Source organism: Marmota marmota, unplaced genomic scaffold (assembly GCF_001458135.2).
Source record: "Marmota marmota marmota unplaced genomic scaffold, marMar, whole genome shotgun sequence".
Lineage (NCBI taxonomy): Eukaryota > Metazoa > Chordata > Mammalia > Rodentia > Sciuridae > Marmota > Marmota marmota.
Genome location: NW_026000101.1, coordinates 1,961,707 through 1,982,213, shown reverse-complemented (window position 1 = coordinate 1,982,213; position 20,507 = coordinate 1,961,707). Strand labels below are relative to the sequence as shown.

Below are 20,507 nucleotides of genomic sequence, written 5' to 3'. Positions count from 1 at the left end.
TCTAAAAACTGACAAGTTTCCAAATACCAATACATGTCCTTTAGTTTGCAGTGTTTAAAAACTGCCTCATTAGAGTCTCAAAAATATCACTATAATCTAAAGTTAGTTTTTTTAAACCACAAAAATCTCAAAGTATGTCTTAAAATTCCTAGAAAAGACTACGTAACTTGACACTGACACTGAAATTTTTCGAAGTATGACCAGGCTTATGTGGATTAACAATAATAACAAAAGAACAATGTGAAGGAATTTTTTTTTTAAATTCTAAGTTTGCAAAATGTAAATGCCAAAAACCAAGTTATTTGAGCTTTCACTTGTGTTGCACTATATCAGATGAAGACCTACTTTACCAAAAATATGCTACTGCAAATCATTTTAAGATGTTAATTGACCCATAGGATTGAAGTGCCTGGATTCTGTTAAGGAAGGGGAAGGGCAAAGAGGGAAAGCATAGCACTTGGGCTGCCTATAAATCAGACACCTGTTCTGGACAGGTTACTTGACATTACTGAACCTCAAGGTTCTTCTTCCATAAAATGAGCATAACAACAGGGATGCTATAAAAATTAGTTTAATTTTCAGTTGTCTTTTAAATGTTTGTCAGAATGTCTAGCACAATGTTATTAACAATGCTATTCTTAAGATGCTATTCTTGCTATTCTTAAGACAAGTTGTTTTACTTTGTAATTACCTTCTTCTTTGTTTTTCCCCCAGTAACTGATGACTGAACCCAGGGGCACTCTACTACTGAGCTACATCTCCAGTTCTTTTTATTTTGAAACAGGTCTCACTAAATTGCCAAAGCTGGCCTTGAACTTATGATCCTCCTGCTTCAGCTTCCTAAGTACAGTTGGGATTAAAAGTACCATGATACTCCACATATATATGTAGGTGAATACAATACCTTTATTTTATTTATTTATTTTTATGTGGCGCTGAGGATTGATCGAACCCAGTGCCTTGCATGTGCTAATGCTTTAAAGTGAGTGCTTTACCACTAAGCCACAACTCCAGCCCCACTTCTACTTTTTTGATGTCAAAATGATGATTTTATTTTTTTCTCTCGATATCATTAATTGGCAAAATTAAGAAAATGCTCAAAATTAATTGAAAATGTTATCTTATGAAATCTAAAAAGATGTCTAGGTCATTTAGATCATCAGAAAAAGTTTGTATCTGAAGATTTGATAAATAATTTCAAAATGGAAAATGTATGTAATTATAGCCATAATTTAAGAAAAGCCAACATGAAACAAGGAAATTTTAATCCACCAAGCACACAAATTTGAAGAATTATTCTCTGTACAAGAGAATAGACTACAATTTTAATATGAAAGTAAGCATTGGAAAAACTTGTATATTTTGTTGCATTCTGTCGGAAAACATACTGGAAACTATCAAATGCATACTACATGTTAGTCATGTTCTGAAAGAGTTATGTGGAAGTGGCTTTTTTAAAAATTCATATATTCTTACTTCAAAACTGGATATTTCAAAACTGGAGGAATTTGTCAGGAAAACTACCTTAGATGTTATGGATTCTTTTTTTTTTTTTAACAATTAAATTTATGAGGGTATACTTTTAGATATAATAAAAATCCATCAACATGTTAAGTGTAGATTTTGATGAGTTTTGACATGTGTATACCAATATGACAACCACAAAAATTAAGATGTAGGATATTACCATCAAATATCCCAAAATGTTTCCTAAAGACACTTTGCAGTCTGTAGGCCTTCCAAAGTCCCCAGACCCAGACAATCTGACTCTATTCTGTTTAATTAATCTAAACGTCCATCATTTGCCACTACCACATTGCCTTGATTTCTAAAGTTTTATAGTAATTCTTGAAATCAGGTTCTTTTTTTTTAAATATTTTTTAGTTATTGACGGACCTTTATTTTTATTTATTTGTATGTGGTGTTGAGAATCGAACCCAGTGCCTCGTGCATGTTAGGAGAGCACGCTATCACTGAGCCACAACCCCAGCCCTGAAATCAGGTTCTTATTTCAGGAAAATTCACATCTTAACAATTTTAGTCATCCAAACTACAAATATCCCAGTATCTCTGCCTCCCAAACAGATGGAATTATAGGCATATGCCACCACATCCAACATAAGAAATTACTACTAAACCCTAATAGCATACATAATATTAAAAGACTAATAAAGCCATTTCCACCCTCATCATCTGAGATAAAAGATGAAACTCAGTGTTAGCAAAATACCTTAAAAAACTTAAAGGAGGGCTGGGATTGTCGCTCAGCAGTAGAGCACTTGCCTAGCATGGGCGGGACCCGGGTTCGACCCTCAGCACCACATAAAAATAAAGGCATTGTGTTGTGTCCATCTACACCTAAAAAATAAATATTAAAAAAAAAAAAAAACTCAAAGGAGGCAAGATTTATTTTGGCTTCGGGTTTAAGAGGTTTCAGTCCATAGTCAGCTGGCCTAATTGCTATGTGCCTGTGCTAAGACAGAACATCACAGTGGGGAGGGTATACAGGAACAAAGCTGTTCACCTCATGTTGGCTGCAAAAGCAAAGAGAAAGAGACAGAAGAGTCCAGGGACAAGATATTGCCTTCAAAGGCATGCTCCTAAACACCTACTTCCTCCAACTAGGCCCTACCACCCACAGTTTCACTACCTCCGAATAATTCATTAAGCTATGAATTTATCAATGAATTACTCCATTAATGATGTTAAAGCCCTCATGGTCTGATCGCTTCCCCAAAGCCCCATATCTGAGCATTGCTACATTGGGGACTAAGCCTTCAACAAATGAATATTTCAGGGACATTATAGATCCAAATCATAACAAACTCCTTCAGGCAGTAGGATAGAAGAAAGGGAAAATAGTATAACCATGCAGAGATACCACAGAAGTCCCATGTAATACATCTATTTTTATCTCATTAGCCAGGACTTAACCATATGATCATATCCAGCTATAAGACAGAAAAGTAGTTATTTAATCTGGGTGGCAAGTATCCAAAGAAAGGCTGGGGATGTGGCTCACGCGGTAGCACTCTTGCCTGGCATGCCGCCTGGGTTCGATCCTCAGCACCACATACAAACAAAGATGTTGTGTCCGTCGAAAACTGAAAAATAAATATTAAAAATTTTAAAAAATAAAAAATAAAAATAAAATAACATCTAAAAATGTGGACTCACAAATAATTTTCCCAGATGGAAAGCAATACCACACCAAAAAAAAAAAAAAAATCAACATTTTACATTAATATATAAATTAACCTAAGTCAAATCAGAACCCCTAAGAGAGAATGAGGATTCTAAATAAATAAATGTTTGGATTCTGAATTTTCTCTTCCTTTCTTAGAAAGGAATTCCCCAAAGCAACAAACACATTAGAAGACGTTAGATGCTGATGATACAGTGGCTAACCTAGCAAAGCAAACACAAAATTACCCCAGAGATTTTCACAGAAGAAAAAAATAAATCAACTAAAGACTCTCCCACAACCAAAAACTTTGACTCACACAAAGAAAAAGAACATAGCATCAGCAAACACTAACATATATTATATAGAAAATAGAAATGTTAGTACCCCTAAGAACCCCATAATTGTAAAATCTGAAGTTATAAAAAGTCTAAAGCTAGGCTGAGGTTGTGGCTAAGTGGTAGAGCACTTACCTAGTATGTGAGGCACTGGGTTTGATTTTCAGCACCACATACACATAAATAAAATAAAGGTCCATCAACAACAAAAAATTATTTAAAAAAAAAAAGTGTTTTAAAGCTATATATTTGGGGTTAGGAATGCAGCTCACTGGTATAGCTCTTACCTCTGGAATGCACAAAGCCCTTGGTTGATACCAAGCACCTCCACTTCTCCCACCCCCAAAAAAGTTTGCTTTAAATGATTAAAGAATTAGGTGGAAAAAGAAATATCATAGTAAAAAAAGAGTACCATTAAAAAACGACCAAACAACAACAACAACAAAAAAAAAACCCAAAGTAGACCTTAAAATGAATCAAATAGACATAGAAAAAAATACAAGCCCTGAAATCAAATACTCTAGAAGAATTAAACAGCAAATGAGAGAAAGCAAAACATATGATGAGTCAATCAGAAAACCATTTTAAGAAAATTATCTAAAACACAATGTTACAGAGAAAGAGATAACAAAATATGTAAAACAGATTATGACAAATCAGGGCAGAATGAGGTGCTCCTGTACAGGTTTAACTAGGATTCCAGAAGAAAATAACTGTAGAGAGTGTCTCATTACTGAGAAGGTCAAAAGAAGGACTTCAGTAATGGTCCTCAACTCTAGCTGTATCTTGGAAGCATCATCAATAAAGTTAATAATTTTTTTTTTTTAGAGAGAGAGAGAGAGAATTTCAATATTTATTTTTCAGTTTTCAGCGTACACAACATCTTTGTTTGTATGTGGTGCTGAGGATCGAACCGGACCGCACGCATGCCAGGCAAGCGCGCTACTGCTTGAGCCACATTCCCAGCCCCTCAATAAAGTTTAAAAAAAAAAAAATTACTTAGGTCCCCACCCTCAGAGATTTTGGAATTGGTGTGCAATAGGACAAGGCATCTGTGTTTTTTTTTCAATGTTTCCAAGTTATTTTCAGGAACATACAGGGTTGAGAACCAAGTGATCCATACCTAGACATAGCTAATGAAACCATAGAATAAAAAGAGAAAAATGTTAAAAATAGCTAGGGAAGACAAATAGAATGAATTTAACAAAATTATACCATACTCATATATAAAGAAACCAGAGGAAATTTCACTTTTAAGTATATGCAGAAGAAAAGAAGTTTAATAGAGTAGAGAAGGGAGAATAGGGGGAGGGCAGAAGGATGGAAAAAGCAGGTAAAGGGGCTTGAAATCAAATTTCTTGCATGTATGATTTTGTCAAAATGAACCCAATTTCTATGTATAATTATGATGCTCTAATAAAAAATTTTTAAATAACTAGCAAGAAGTAACACTATCAGATAGGTAGTCTGACTGCTCAGTAATGACAGCCAAAAGAAAAACAGAATAGTAAATTCAACAAGAAAATAACAGTCACCTTAAACAGTCAACTATCATTCAATATCATTTAATAGTGGTAATGAAACAGACACTTCTAGTCAAAGTCTAAGAAAGCTTACCACTTAAAAGGCTCTATTAAAGCTAGAAACACAAAGAACCTAAAGTGAAATGGGGTATATAAGAAGAAATCCAAAACAAACACAAAACTGTTAAAATTCACATCCATATCTCATTTTTCCTCACTAAATCATTACCCAAAATATGAGTCTTTCTGGTCGTCTATCCAATAGTTCACAAACATGACTGGACAAAATAACCAGAGGGTCTAGCACGGTGGCACACATCTGTAATCCCAGCAGCTTAGGAGGCTGAGGCAGGTGAATTGAAAGTTCAAAGCCAGCCTCAGCAACTTAGCAAGACCCTGTCTCTAAATAAAATATTTAAAAGGGCAGGGAATGAGGCTCAGTGGTTAAGCGCCCCTGGGTTAAATCCCTAGTAATAAATAACCAACAAGATGTTTTAAAATAAGAATATGTGGCCTCACTCAGGATGTAGTTTAACCTTAAGAAGTAAAAGCAAAAAAGCTTTTAAAAGTCCGCCAGATCAAGAGGATAATCAGGTTTATGAACTTCAGATACCAGCCTTTCTTTCATCCAGTAGTTCTCAACATGATTCCTAAAATGCAATATTAGTATTTTGCAGATTCTCAGGATGCATTCCAGACCTTCTGAATTAGAAATGCTCAGAGTGAACTTAGCAACTGTCTTAACAGCACCCCCAACAATTCTAATGTGAGCTTAACTTTTAGGAAATCTGCTTTAGACTCAATGTCCATACTATTAATCTGTTTATACTTTCACATGAACAAATCCACTGCTGTTACCCTACCTACAAAATCATTCCATTTAGTCCTTTAGAAAGCTGTACTATAAGCCCAGTGACTTGAGGTTGAGGCAGGAGGGTTGCAAGTTCAAAGCCACGTCAGCAACTTTTTATTTTTTAGAACCAGATATGGAACCCAGAGGTGCTGAACCCCAAGCCACATTCCCAGCCCTTTATTATATTTTATTTAGAGAAAGGGTCTGGCCAAGGTGCTTAGGACCTCACTGGGTTGCTAAGGCAGGCTTTGAATTCATGATCCTCCTGCCTCAGCCTTCCAAGCCACTAGGATCACAGCCTTGTGCCATGGTGGCCAGCTGCCTCAGCAACTCAGCAAGTCCTTAAGCAACTTAGCAACATCCTGTCTTAAAATTAAAGGCGTGGTGTGTGTGTGTGTGTGTGTGTGTGTGTGTATAGCTGGAGGTGTGGCTCAGCAGTAGACCGCTGGCCTAGCATGTGGAAGGCATTGGGTTCTATCCTCAGCACCACATAAAAATAAATAAAATAAAGGCTGTCTCTTGTTTTTTAATTTACTAACTATNCCCCCCCCCCCGCCCCATTGGATCCCTGGTTAACAATAGCGGGGAGAGGGGGCCCTGTAGCACAGTTAATCAATTCCCAAGCATTCTTAGAGTTTGTTTTCATTCTTTTGCTAGCTGATTAAAACTGACCAATTCTCTTACAGAGTCCTCAGGTAGAGGCTGTTCATTCTCCCAAACACCATGTCAGCTCATAAAAGAGAGATCTATTCATTCCCTATATTATTCCAAAAAGATCCAGATAAAAATTCTCCTTTTTGAGACTGGGGTTGTAGCTCAGTGGTAGAGCTCTTGCCTCACATGTGAGGCACTGAGTTTGATCCTCAGCACCACATAAAAAAATAAATTAATTAAAGGTATTGTGTCCATCTACAACTAAAAATATATATTTTTTAAAAACTCCATTTTTTATAGATTTCTTCATTCCCATGGTTTCCACTGTCAATTGTTTGATACCAAGAACCAAATTTCTCTTGTGCTGTTGAGATCAGGAAACCACTGCTGTGTGACATCTCTATTTGATGTTCCACAGGAACCTCAAACTCAATATATACAAATCTGAACTTACTATGTTCTTCTATATTCTCTGACAGAAATGAACAGCACACCACTCATCTAATTATCAAAGTCCAACTCTAAAAGCCTAGAAGTCATTGATAGAATCCCTTAAACATTCAATTAATTACCAATTACTGTCAATTTTACCTTCTACAAGTTCTCCAATGCGCTCCATCACAACTGTCACTGCCACCACTTCACTAAGTTACCATCCCTTATTAAGATTACAGAAATGGCCTCTTAATTGCCCCCTCTCTTTCCAGTACTGCACTCTTCCATCCCATTTTGCAGCCTTCACATTTCAAAAGCAGTTGTTTTAAAATCAAGTGGTATCCTGTGCCTCATGTAGTCTATATGAAGTATGTAGACTGTAGTATGTAGTATGTAGACTACATGAAGTATGTGTGGTATGTAGACTACATGAGGCTGAGGGTATTTATAGCTCAGTGGTGGAGCACATCCTGGGAGTTCGATACTTGGCATACCCCCACCAAACAAGAGTTATAGTTTTAATACTTCTATTCCAAGTCCATCATCATTCAACACAGATCTTAAATCTAGCTCTTTCGCTCAGTAGTTCTTGATCACAAACTCATCAATGATAGTTTTATCACAACTATGTAACACAAATCAATAAAAAAGGAATTATCAAATTAGATTCAAAGGAATCCTTAAAACTTAAAGAGAGCTATAACTGGTGATTTCATCTACATAAACAGTGCAGTATCTCAATACAACAAATTTTTAGTTTATATTATAAACAGTATCACTTCAACATGTTCATAAGATGAGCAAAATAAGAACACTATTAAAAAATTAAAACTCATAAAAATAAAATATTTGGAAAAGAAAATTAAAACTTACCATACACACCTGTAGAAGGAGTAGAATTGTTCATGGTAGAAGATCCGTTAATAATACCAGAAGAAAGAAGTTCATCAGACCCCCGCTGAAAGGCAAAACCAATCATCAATTAATGAAATAGGTTTTAGATAATGGTTTATATTTACTACTAAAAATATTAAAAGCTAATTAATTTAATATTTTAGTATGAAGACATTTAGAAGTTCTTGAGCATCACAAAATCTAAAGTTTGGAAGTGAACTGTATGATAAGGGAAAATTATAACACATTCACATGACTAATAATAGCTTTAAAAAAACAACTGCCATTGCAAAAATGGGAGTATAATCTTTCAACCATTTTTCCCCCAAACTCCAGTTCCCCAGGATGTGTTACTTTAGTACTAAACTGTATTTAGGTGGTTGCATTCTGACATTCTTTTTATAATATATATAAACATTCAAGTAATTTTTGTTGCCCTCCTTAGAATCCTGATTTTTCAATACCTATATTTTTTAAATAGAACTCAAAATACAATTTATTTCTATATTGAACAAATTCTTTAAAATCAGTGATTTTTCAACCATTAATTCTAATGTGTACTATGTCTTAAATATTTTATTCAGAAAACTGAAAATCTCAATTCCCCCAAAGATAAAGATTAAGACTTCACTTAAAGCATAGGTCTTCCTAATAATTTCTAAAATGTAGGTCTTATCGGGATTTGTAGCCTTATAATTATCAGACAAACTATGTAGTTCACTGGCTACATGGAGATATAGAAAGATAAAATTTTTTGCAATTTTAAATATAGTAAAAATCTAAATGTACCCAACATGGTTTTTATGTATGAGAAATTTGGTAAAGTATGTGTTACTAATAGATATATTTTCTACATACATGTGAGGTTAGGATCAATGTTTCATTTGAAAATCAAGTTAGTTTGATATTAGAATCCACTTCCACTATTTCTGGCAATAATATATTAAAATGTCAACAAAATATTATAATTACATTAAAATGTAAAAGGCGGGTCAGGCTTTAACTCAGTGGCAGAGTCTTCCCCTAGCAAGTGTGGCACACTAGTTTCCATCTTTAGCACCATATGAAAGCAAACAATAAATGCAATCTGTCCATCTAAAAAACTGGGTATGTAGGCCTGTGGTAAAGCACTCCGGGTTCAATGTCCAGTATTACAAATTTTAAAAACCCACTTTGAATAAAAGTTAAGACCATAAGTGTACATGCATGAAATTGAACAACAAATCCCACCATTATGTACAGCTATAAATCACTAATAAAAAAAATACAGAGAAAAAAAGACCTTATCAACACACACCTATCAGAACTAAAATAAAACAGTGACAAACTCTTGACAAGGATGTGGAAGGATCTGGCTCTTTGAATACACAACTGGTAGGAATGTGAGACAGTACATCTTGAGGTTGTTTTTTTTTTTTTAACTAAATATAAATTGTTATCTTAAAAGATGACATGCTCTTGGAAGGGTGGGAATATAGCTCAGTGATAGAGTGTTTGCCTAGCATGTGTGAGACCTGGTTTGAGCCCCAGGACTATTAAAAACAAAAAGACATACTCCAAAATAAATAATATGATTTTACTCATACAATATTCTCAAAATAACAAAATTATAAAGATGAAAAACAGATTGACCATTTGCAGTGGGTACAGACACTTGGCGGAAGGTGATATGATTATAAAAGGGTACCAATAAGGGAGATCTTTGTGGTGATAGCCTAGTTCTATATCTTGATTTTGGTGTTAGTTACATGAATCTGTATATGCCATAAAATGAAACTGAAAAATAGATATGGAAATAAAAATGCCATATAAAGGCATTGTATCAGTGTCTCCATCCTTGTTTTAATAATATACTATAATTATGTAAGACATAAGTATTGAGAAACTTGGTGAAGTGTTCATAGGACCTTTTTATGGTATTTTTACACTTTGCTATGAATCTCTAATTGCTTAAAAATTTTAAAGTAAAATAAAAACAATAATCTAAGATAAGAGATATTTCATGTTGAGGCAGAGAACTCCTACTGGCTTGAGAGACTTCTTAGACTAGTCATCACTAACACCTGTGCCGAACCCACCCACGGTTCACTGTCACTGTTCATCCCCACACTATGCTTTAAAGATGAACAATATTTAAAACAGAACCACATGGATTCCTTATGGAAATCTATGTGTAAGGTTAAAAAAAAAAAAGAAACTATAATTATAGAAGAGAGACTACATATATCAGAAAATAATATAATTTTAAATTTGTTCATATAGTAGCCTCTCCTAAATACAAAGGGATACAATACTCAAGGAAGAGGCAAATAAGAAATTGTCTAAAGGAATAAAAGTGAGATTGGTGCAAAAATAAATAAAGAAACAGATACCTCAAAAGTCAAACATTTCAAAGGAAAGGATTAGAAAGTAAAAAATGCAAACAATTTTCTACCATCTAAATAAATTACCTGCTGTAAGGAACCAACTCTTTCTATAATTTTAATATTAAAAAAAAATAAAAAAAAGAAGAAATGTTCAAGAAAGCACTTTCTTGGATGCACCTGAGATTACCTGAAAGACTTCTAGAAAATAAATTTAGCTGTGAATACAGGTCCCAGCCATGGCTTGCCAGCTGAGAATTTTAAAAGTTCATGGCAGTCTTCATAATGCATACTTTTAATTTTTGGAGAAAAAGTGATTCATGTTTCTTCTATTTCTATCTCATTCAATAAATGGTTACCTAATTTCCTACCAAATAAATATCTAACCATTAACATGAAATTATTTTCTGTTATTTATTGAATCAAGTCTAAATATACTGTGATAGCAATTAAAAGCTCTAATCTGGATCCCCTTCTCAGCCATATAATTTTCCCCAAATACATCAGCATTTATGCTGCTTGTTTTTATCTTCATCTTCTGCCTCAAACACTATCTCTTCACTACTGGTCACAGACAATGGTACTACATTCTTTCATCCCAAATGTAAAAAGATTCAACTTAATTTTGTTTTCAACATGACAATGTGTGTGGTTCTAGGACTTTAGTATAGTTCACATAATATATCCTTTCTGTATGAATAATATCAGTATCGAGTTTTTTCAAATATGTGTACAAAGTTTTTTCTCAGCTACTTTGAGCTCTATTATTGCACCTTTACTAGATTATATTTCATCACAGCCTGTGTGTCAGGTGTAAAATCTCTGCCTTGGCTGTGCATTATAATCTTATGTCCAGTTTTAAAATAAATGCTCTACACCAGGTCTCACTCAGAGATTTTTTTTTTAATATTTATTTTTTGGTTATAGTTGGACCCAATACCTTTATTTCACTTATTTATTTTTTGTGGTGTTGAGGATCGAACCCAGTGTTTCACACTTGCAAAGCAAGTGCTCTACCGCTGAGCCACAACCCCAGCCCTCATTCCAGAGATTCTTAATCCATAGGTCTACAATAGAACCTGGACACCTAGACAGTTCCAAAGCTCCATAGCTGATTGTAATATGTAGCCAACTGAAAACCACCACAACAGATATGTAATGAACACAGAGCAGAATAGTAATGCAGTTAAAAATGTAGTCTTCTAGAGTAAATCAAATCTAGGTTTGAATTTAGGCTCCACAAAGTAAATTACCTTTATATTATACAAATTATTTAAAACCCTCTCTAAGACTCAGTTTGCTCACTTATATGAATCATAATGATACCCACTCTGATGAGTTGCTCTGAGGATCATTATTTCTAGTATATAGGTTTCATTAAACACTGGCAATAAGTTTAAATAATTACTTGGTCCTTTTCAAAAGCTATATATGCCAATAGTTACTTATATTCAATGCAATTAATATTGGAAAGTAATCACCTAAAAGTGAGAATTATTCTTTCAATATGGAAAACTTTCCAAAATTTCTAAAGGAAACATTTCCTTAATATATTTTTTTTAATTTCCTTCTCTCAGATAAATTATAAAAGACTTGATTTGATAAAATGGTCTTAGAAACTGAAAGCAGTAATTTCATATTCTATGTAGCAAACTCTTAAAAATGTGTATCCATTTTTAATAACTAGAGTTGATTTTTAATTTGTTTAGAATTGTATGGGAGATTAAAATCTCATTGATGATTAACCTTAACAGAATAAAAACAAAACATGTTATTTTCCTATGCATCAGGACTTCTCCTCCAGAATACTGTGATACTTTTTTTAAGAGGGGAAATGTCCTTTTTATATGTTACCATCCTTATTTAAACCTCTATGCATACTCATCCAATTACCTCATTATCTGTAGATTTTAAATCATTTTTTTCATTTTTATGATTCATTCATCTTACTACGCATTTTGTGAAGTTACAATATGAATCTATGAGTGTCTCTATAACCCTTTCAACTGATAGGTTTTTCAAGTTGTTAAAGTCTTCACAATTATTTTAAAAAATTATGTCATCTATAACTATTTCCCTATTATTAAGTAACTGGGCTTCCAAATTATTGCTATAAATTATGCTGCAATAATTCTTTTAGAACAGCATTTTTCCTGTATTTTTATCTGTAGATGGGAGAAAATCTTTGCTATCTACTCTTCTGAGAGAGCATTACTATCTAGAACATGTAAAGAGCTCAAAAAACCTTTACATCAAAAAAAGTCAAATAACCCAATTAATAAATAGGCAAATGAACTAAATAGACACTTCTCAAAAGAACAAATACAAATAGCCAATAAATGCATGAAAAATGTTCAACATCATTAGCAATTACAGAAATGCAAACCAAAACTACACTGAGATTTCATCTCACATCAAAAAATGGCAGTCACCAAGAATACAAATAATAATAAATGCTGCAGAGGATGTGGAGAAAAAAGGAGCACTTTTACATTGTTGGTGGGACTATGAATTAATACCACTACTATGGAAATCAGTATGGAGGTTCCTTGAAAGATTATGCATGGAACCAAGACATGACCCAGCTATGCCACTCATCAGTATTTACCCTGAATAATTACTACAGTGATACATGCATACTCATGTTTATAGCAGCACAATTCACAATTCAAACTATGGAACCAGCCTAGGTGTCTGTCAGTGGATGAATGGATAAAGAAAATGTGGAATATATACACAATGGAATTTTAATTATGCATAAAAAATTATGTCATTTTCAGGAAAATGAATGGAACTTGAGACCATCGTGTTAACTGAAATAAACCAAATTCAGGTCAAGGATCCTATGTTTCTCTCATTTGCAGAAGCTGGAGAAGTAAAAGGAAATCAAAAGATCAGTAGAGGAAAGCAACCAAGGGGTGGCAGGTGGGGAGCGGGGAGGAGGGAAGCGCTGGGGAGTGATATTGGCCAAATTATATTGTTACATTATGTCATGTATGAATATGTAACAACAAATCCCATCATTATGTACAACTATAATGCACCAATTAAAATATGGGGAAAAACAGCATTTTTCCTAGATTTTGTATTTTATCCGTAGAATAAATCTTCAAGAGTAAAACAGACAATTTTTGATTACGTGAAAAGTAAAGCTACTGTTTTAGTCAGCTTTGTTCATTGCTGCAACCAAAAGACCTTACAAGAACAATTAGAGGAGGAAAAGTTTATTTTAGGGCTCACAGTTTCAGAGGTCTCAGTCCACAGACAGCTGCTCCATTCCTTGGGGCTTAAGATAAAGCTGAACATCATGGTGGAAGAGTATAGAGGTGGCTCAAGACATCACACCAGGAAGCAGAAAGAAACTAAGCTCAGCTCAACAACTATATACCCCAAAGACACAACCCCAATGACCTACTTCCTTCAGCCATACCCTACCAGCCGTATCAGGGGACACTGGGTTAAAGCTCTCACAACACAATCACTTCACCTCTAAATCTTCTTCTGTTGCCTCACACAAGAGCTTTAGGGGGACACCTAAATATCCAAACTACAACAGCTGCAAAAAACCTCAAATTCCCATAGAACAATGTAGAATAATTTCAAGTTATTAGTATGCTGAGTGACTACTAAGAAGCATTTTATCTCTACAGGCTGTCTTCCAAATATTGTTAAAATTAGCACATGACTGCCTCATTTTAATATGACTCAGTGTTTGAGTAACAAAGAATTTAACCTTGCCCAAAGAGAAGTATAGCTTTTGCCTTCTCCTGGGAAGCAATCTCTAAGCTCTTGGAATGTCATGTCTAAGAGGGCTACCTTTTTTTTCCTCTCCAGCCTAGGGGCTTTGGGTTACCAGGTAGTCCTCAGTATAAGAGATGACTATACATCATTTAGTTAGGGTCCTGTGGGTCATGCCTGGAGCAGCTGGAGATGTTAGACAAAGATAACCCTTGTGGGAAACCAGTTATGTTCACATAATGGAGCCCCTATACAAACTGTAAACACCAAAGCTCTGGTGAGCTTTCCCGGTTGACAATCCACCATACCTACTACCACACAGTGAAGCTGAGAAAGTAATGTGTCCATGGGGAGAACACTAAAGCTCCAAGTTTGTTTATTTCCCTGGATTCTGCCTTATATGTTGTTCCCTTGGCTGATTTTAATCTGTAGCCTTTCTATGTAATAAACCATAGTTTAATAGCTTTCAGTGTATTGTGTGTCCTAGCAAATTATCAGACCTGAGGGTAGTAATTTGGAGAACTTGCTAGACTTACAAGTGGTATAAGAAAAACAAGACTTGTGTGGACTGTGTCTCAGGATTTCACAAGTGGCCTAACTCTTCACAGGGTTAAATGATGAATCATTAAACATAATCAAATTATTCATTTAACAAAACTTTTTAAACTTTATTCTTAACTTTTGAATTACCACTGAACTTCTAACTGTTAAAAAAAATCAGCTGGGGGGCTGGGGATGTGGCTCAAGCAGTAGCGCGCTCGCCTGGCATGCGTGCGGCCCGGGTTCGATCCTCAGCACCACATACAAACAAAGATGTTGTGTCCGCAGAAAAAAAAAACTAAAAAAAAATTAATAAAAACACACACTCTCTCTCTCAAAATAAATAAATAAATAAAATAAACCTTTCCTTAAAAAAAAAAAAAATCAGCTGGAAAATGTGATCTAAGATTCAAGCACAGGAAAATTAGAAAATTAATTTAAATTTACACATCTTAAATTAATGTAACATCTTAACTGTCACATTCAAAATATACACACAAAATATCAGTTAAATAAGGAAATGGCAAACACTGCAAGATTCTTCAAAATAAATGACTAAGTTGGATAATTCTACTAAGCTCTTTCAATGATATAAAGAGCTTTTAAAAAATAGAATAAAACATGCTTTAAATAATGCATACATAAAGGAAATTCTATAGTATCAAGTGATATACTGAGACAGATATTTTTATTGTCTTACATTATACAATAAAGATAAAAAAAAGACTCTGAAGTTTATATCTGGAATCCTATTCATCAATGAGGGGGTTTATCACTCATCATACAGAATAAACCAGACTCAAATTATTATGATATTGGTAACATTTTTTTACCCTAGTAATTTCAGAATGTGATAAACAAAAGAACAAAAGGAGTTTACATCTGAAAATGTAGTCATTAAAAAGTCTTAAGCTGGGCTGAGTTTGTGGCTCAGCCACAAGTAGAGCGCTTGCCTAGCACATGCACAGCCCTGGGTTCGATCCTTAGGACCACATAAAAATAAATAAATAAAATAAAGATATTGTGTCCAACTACAATTAAAAAATAAGTATTTTTTTTAAAAAAGTCTTAAGCCACAATTTACTGGCCAAGTTTTCCCCCCAAGAATTTATTTTCAAATTACGGGGGTGGGGGGGTGTTCATATTATAAAGCTTAAATCCCAAGAGTTATGTTACTTTGTAAAACATGATAAAAAACATAATTAGTTCTATATTGTCACTTTAAACACTTCTTTTAATAAAGAAATAAAACCTTTCTTTCCTAGACACAATTTTTTTCTCAAAAACATACAGGCTATTTTAGTATAAAATATTTTTTTACTGAAAATTATATACCCTAAGTGTCTATAAGTAATTTTCCTTAATAGCAGAGGAGAAATAATGCAGACGTAACTAATACTCAAAATTTCTCCCATTAGGTTTGAGTGCTATAAGAAATGTGGCTTAAGGGAAGAATGAAAGATATTCCAGCACAATGAAAAGACTTAAAAAATGAAAGACAACTAGGTAAGATGAGTGATTGTAGACTATCAAGAAAACAAAATTGCTTAAAAGGAGAAGGAAAATAAAATATTTTGTATCAACAGTTAACAAATTAACAGTACACAAAGGCAGCCTTAACAGGACAAATAATAAAGACATAATGGGGAGGAGGAACAGACACTACTGGATCAACAGTCTCCTTAGAAACACACAGTAAATTTACATTGAGTACAGCAGTTTCCTGCAGACTTGTTAGCTCTCTGGTTAAGTCAACACACTAATCAGCTTCACTTCCCTCAAGTATCAATTATTGAAGCTTTTTCCTGATTGAAGAGGGAAAAAAACTAACAGGACCAACAAGGCAAAGGAATAATGCAATAAAGCAACACAAATAAAGTGTTTCATTATCAAATTTGATGAGAATTGGTTTTATTTAGCATTAAAGTGAGAGTATTAATATGATAAAAGGTAATACACACAACTGAAAGACAGACACTGAAATAAAATGTAAGGAAGACTCTAAAAATAAATTATTAACTCATGTTAACCTTCAGATCATAGCTAAAATATATGTGATGATTCCTTTTAGCCTACCAGATACAAGGGGGGGAGGAGATGGAGGAGGAGCAGGGAGAAGAGCAGCAGCATCACTAGGTCCAATTTATTTTTAACCCCAGATATCTGTTTTCCATCATTTCATACAAATCTCCCCTCAATTTTATGCCAATCCTGTGACCCATTTATTCTACGTATAAATATCATTTTATATTAGAACTTAAATAAGAATACCTGTATATAGTTACCCTTTATAAGAGCAAAAGAAACAAAATACAATGATAACTAGTATGGATTGATTAGTATATGCCACATACTGTTCAACATACTTTTTACATTCCTATTTTATGAAAGTTAAGAAGTCACTGATTTGAAGAACCCATCATTTTATCTAACATCTAAAAAGTAAAACTGCTGCCAATTAAATTATACCTATCAAATTTAGGATGCATCCCGAAAATGTAGGTATGGGTGAAAAAAGGCCTTAGAATCAATGCATTGAATCTTTACAAAATTCCAAGAATTAAGTACTATTATGCTGACCAACATTGGTACAAGATGTTATACCCCATTGTTAAAAATACTAATTCTATCCTTTTTCTTTCTACATTTTAAGTTCTGGACCTCTCTCAAGTGCCTTTTCACAAGGTAATAACTAACAGAACGTTAAGTGCTTAACTTTAAAACCATAAGCTTATTTTGTGTGTGTGTGTGTGTGTGTGGGCGGGGGGTACTCAGGATTGAACTCAGGGGCATTCTACCACTGAGCTACATCCCCATCCCTATTTTTTATATTTTATTTAGAGACAGGGTCTCACTCAGTTGCTCAGTGCCTCGCTTTTGCTGAGGCTGGCTTTGGACTTGTGGTTCTCCTGCCTCAGCTTACCGAGCTGCTGGGATTACAGGCGTGTGCCATCATGCCTGGCAGAAGCAACCTTTCTAAGGATAGCAATCTCAGTCTTGCTACATTACATGCTTTCTACACATCAGCCAAGCCTAAAAAACAAACTAAATTTTAATTTTTTTTAAAGAGTTATCTCATTAACAATGGAACCCAGACACGCTTCTTCAAAATTAAGGTTGTATTTCCATTTTAGCAACGGATTTGGAAGAGGAAGAATCTGAAACACTGGAAGCCAACAAAATATCAGAGACAGATATAACAAAAGATATAGGCTAGGGAGTTCAGGCATTTGGACTCAAGTCCTGCCTCCACTGATTGTTGTATTATAGATAAGTTATTTGGTATATTTCCACCTCAGTTTCCTATCTGAAATAGTGAAAATAAAAAATTATTTTCTTCAGTGTTACTGGTAAGGATTACATGCTATTATTAAAAGAAGTTCCTGGGCTGGGATTGTGGCTCAGCAGTAGACCGCTGGCCTAGCATGTGGAAGGCATTGGGTTCTATCCTCAGCACCACATAAAAATAAATAAAATAAAGGTATTGTGTACAACTGAAAAAGTAAAAATAAAAGAAAAGAAGTTCCACTCCTCACTTAGTCCCTATTGAAGTCTCTCTGAGGTTAAATGACAATCAGAACAGCAAGGGTCTTATACCAATGGTCATGACATACAAACATGATATCCAACTGTTTAGCAACAGTTAAAGACCAATATACATCATTAATTTACAGAGGAGAAAATGGACTTTATTATAAATGATATGTGGACAACTGGGAAGCCATCTTAAGAAAGACAATGATTCTATATCTTAAATCCCTCATTAGAAGAAAGCCCAAGTGTATGAAGATGTAAATAAATTTTTAAAAAATCAGAAAAGTATTAGAAGAAAATAGAAGTAAATCCTTTATAATCCTCAAATGGGGAAAGCCACTTATGACTTAAAATCCAGAGCTAAACAACAACAATAAATTCAGTTATCCAAAAATAAAAAGGTTTGGTATGACAGAAAACTTCATAAGCAAGTCAAAAGACACAACAGGAAAAATATTTATAGTTCATTACAGGCAAAGGGTTTACCTATTTTACAAGGAGCTTCGAGAAGTTGAGAAGAAAAAGACTGTGCCAACAGAAATATAGGATGAGAACCATGGGTCCTTAAAAATAAAAAATGTGCTCTACCTTACTCATAAAATAAATATAACTAAATTAAAATAGTATTTCTCACCTTTAACACTGGCAAAAATACAACTCTGACAGCACAATTTTTCAATTGGAATTGGGAGTACAAAATTGTACAACCACACTGAAGGTGAATCTGGTTAATATTTTCCTAGAGACACATAAGTAATCCAGTGTCTGCATTCCATTTCACAAATACATATGTATGACATGAAATGGCATGCATAAGGATTATTCTTAAGTAATTACTTAACAGTGCACAATACTAGAAATAAGAATCCATCAGTGGAGATCCTTGTAATTTGGCTGGGGCTATAGCTCAGTTGGTAGAGTGTTTGCCTTGCATGCACAAGGCCCTGTGTTCGATCCTCAGCACCCCCCCCCAAAAAAAAAACAAAAAACTGGGAGACAGAGAGAATGGGAGAGAGAGAATGGGAGGGAGAGAGAGAGAATGGGAGAGAGAATGAGAGAGAGATATTATCCTTGTAATTGCTGTTTTCTCAAAATATTTTCCAGCTGTTAAAAAAATACTGGCCAGGTGTGGTGGTACATGCCTGCAATTCCAGGTACTCAGGAGGTTAATGCAAGAGGATCACAAATACAAAGCCAGCCTGGACAACTTAGGAAGCCCCCGTCTTATAAAATTTTAAAAAGGTGTCAGGTCCAACAGCATATACCTGGAATCCCAGAGACTCAGGAGATTAAGGCTAGAAGATCCCAAGTTTAAGGCCAAGTTTGGCAATTTAGCAAAACCCTGTTCCAAAATAAAAAATTAAAATGCCTGGGGATATAGCTCAGTGGTCTGTTCCGGTTTTCTGTGTCCTTAAGATTCAGTTCTGGTAGGTTTTGTGTTCAGAAACACATCCATTTGTCCTAAGTTTTCCAGTCTGCTGGCATATATGTGGTCATAATGGTCCCTAATAATCCTTTGTATTTCTGTGGTATATTGGTTGCAATGCCACCTTTTCAATCTCATTTGTATCTCCTCTTTTGCCTTGATTAGTTTCACTAAAGGTTTTCCAATTTTGCTCATGTTTTCAAAAAACCAGCTCTTTGTCCTATTGGAGTTTCTGGAGTTTCTTTGGGGGGTGGGGGGACTTGATTCCTAGTTTTCATTATTTTCCCACAACTCTCTATTTCATTCATTTCTTCTCTGATCTCTATTATTTTCTTCTATAAATATGGGGCTTGATTTGTTCTTTTTTTTTGGGGGGGGGGGAATGGGGATTGAATCGAGGTATTCAAACCCCGAGTCACATTCCCAGGCTCTATTTTGTATTTTATTTAGAGACAGGGTCTCATTGAATTGCTTACTGCCTTGCAGTTGTTGAGGCTGGCTTTGAACTTGCGATCCTCCTGCCTCAGCCTCTCAAGCCACTGGGAGTACAGGTGTATGCCACCCGTCCTGGCTTTGTTTCAATAATTTTTTAAAAATTTCCTTGTGAATTCTTTGACCCATTGGTTGTTAAAGAGAATTTGGTTTCATTTCTATGTATCTGTACAATTTTTAAAGTTCCTGTTATTGATTCTACTTTTATTTCACTATAGTCTGAGAAGATATATGTTATGATTTAAATTTTCTTGAATTTGTTGACACCTGTTTTGTGGCCTAACATATGGTCTATCCTGGAGAATGTTCCATGTGCTGAGGAGAAGAATTTGTACCTTAAACTATTGGATGAAATGTTGTATATGCATATTGGTCCTTTGGGTCTACAGTATAATTTATCTCTAATGTTTCTTTGTTGATTTTTTTTTTTTGTCTGATGTGTCCACAGATGAACCTGAGACGCTGAACTCTCCAACTATGACTGTATTAGTCTCTCCTCTTAGATCTAATAATGTTACTTTATATAATTGGAA

The 20,507-nt window shown here is 34.5% G+C and overlaps 1 protein-coding gene across 1 annotated transcript in view; it reads right to left on the bottom strand.

Annotated features, from left to right (window-relative positions):
• Ptbp3 (polypyrimidine tract binding protein 3) overlaps positions 1 to 20,507 on the bottom strand; it is a 93,421-nt gene that overhangs the window by 57,647 nt on the left and 15,267 nt on the right. Inside the window, exon 2 of the mRNA XM_015492098.2 lies at positions 7,861 to 7,945. Within this exon, the coding sequence (XP_015347584.2) occupies positions 7,861 to 7,894 (34 nt within the window). The 5' untranslated portion in view covers positions 7,895 to 7,945. The remainder of the gene's footprint in view (positions 1 to 7,860; positions 7,946 to 20,507) is intronic.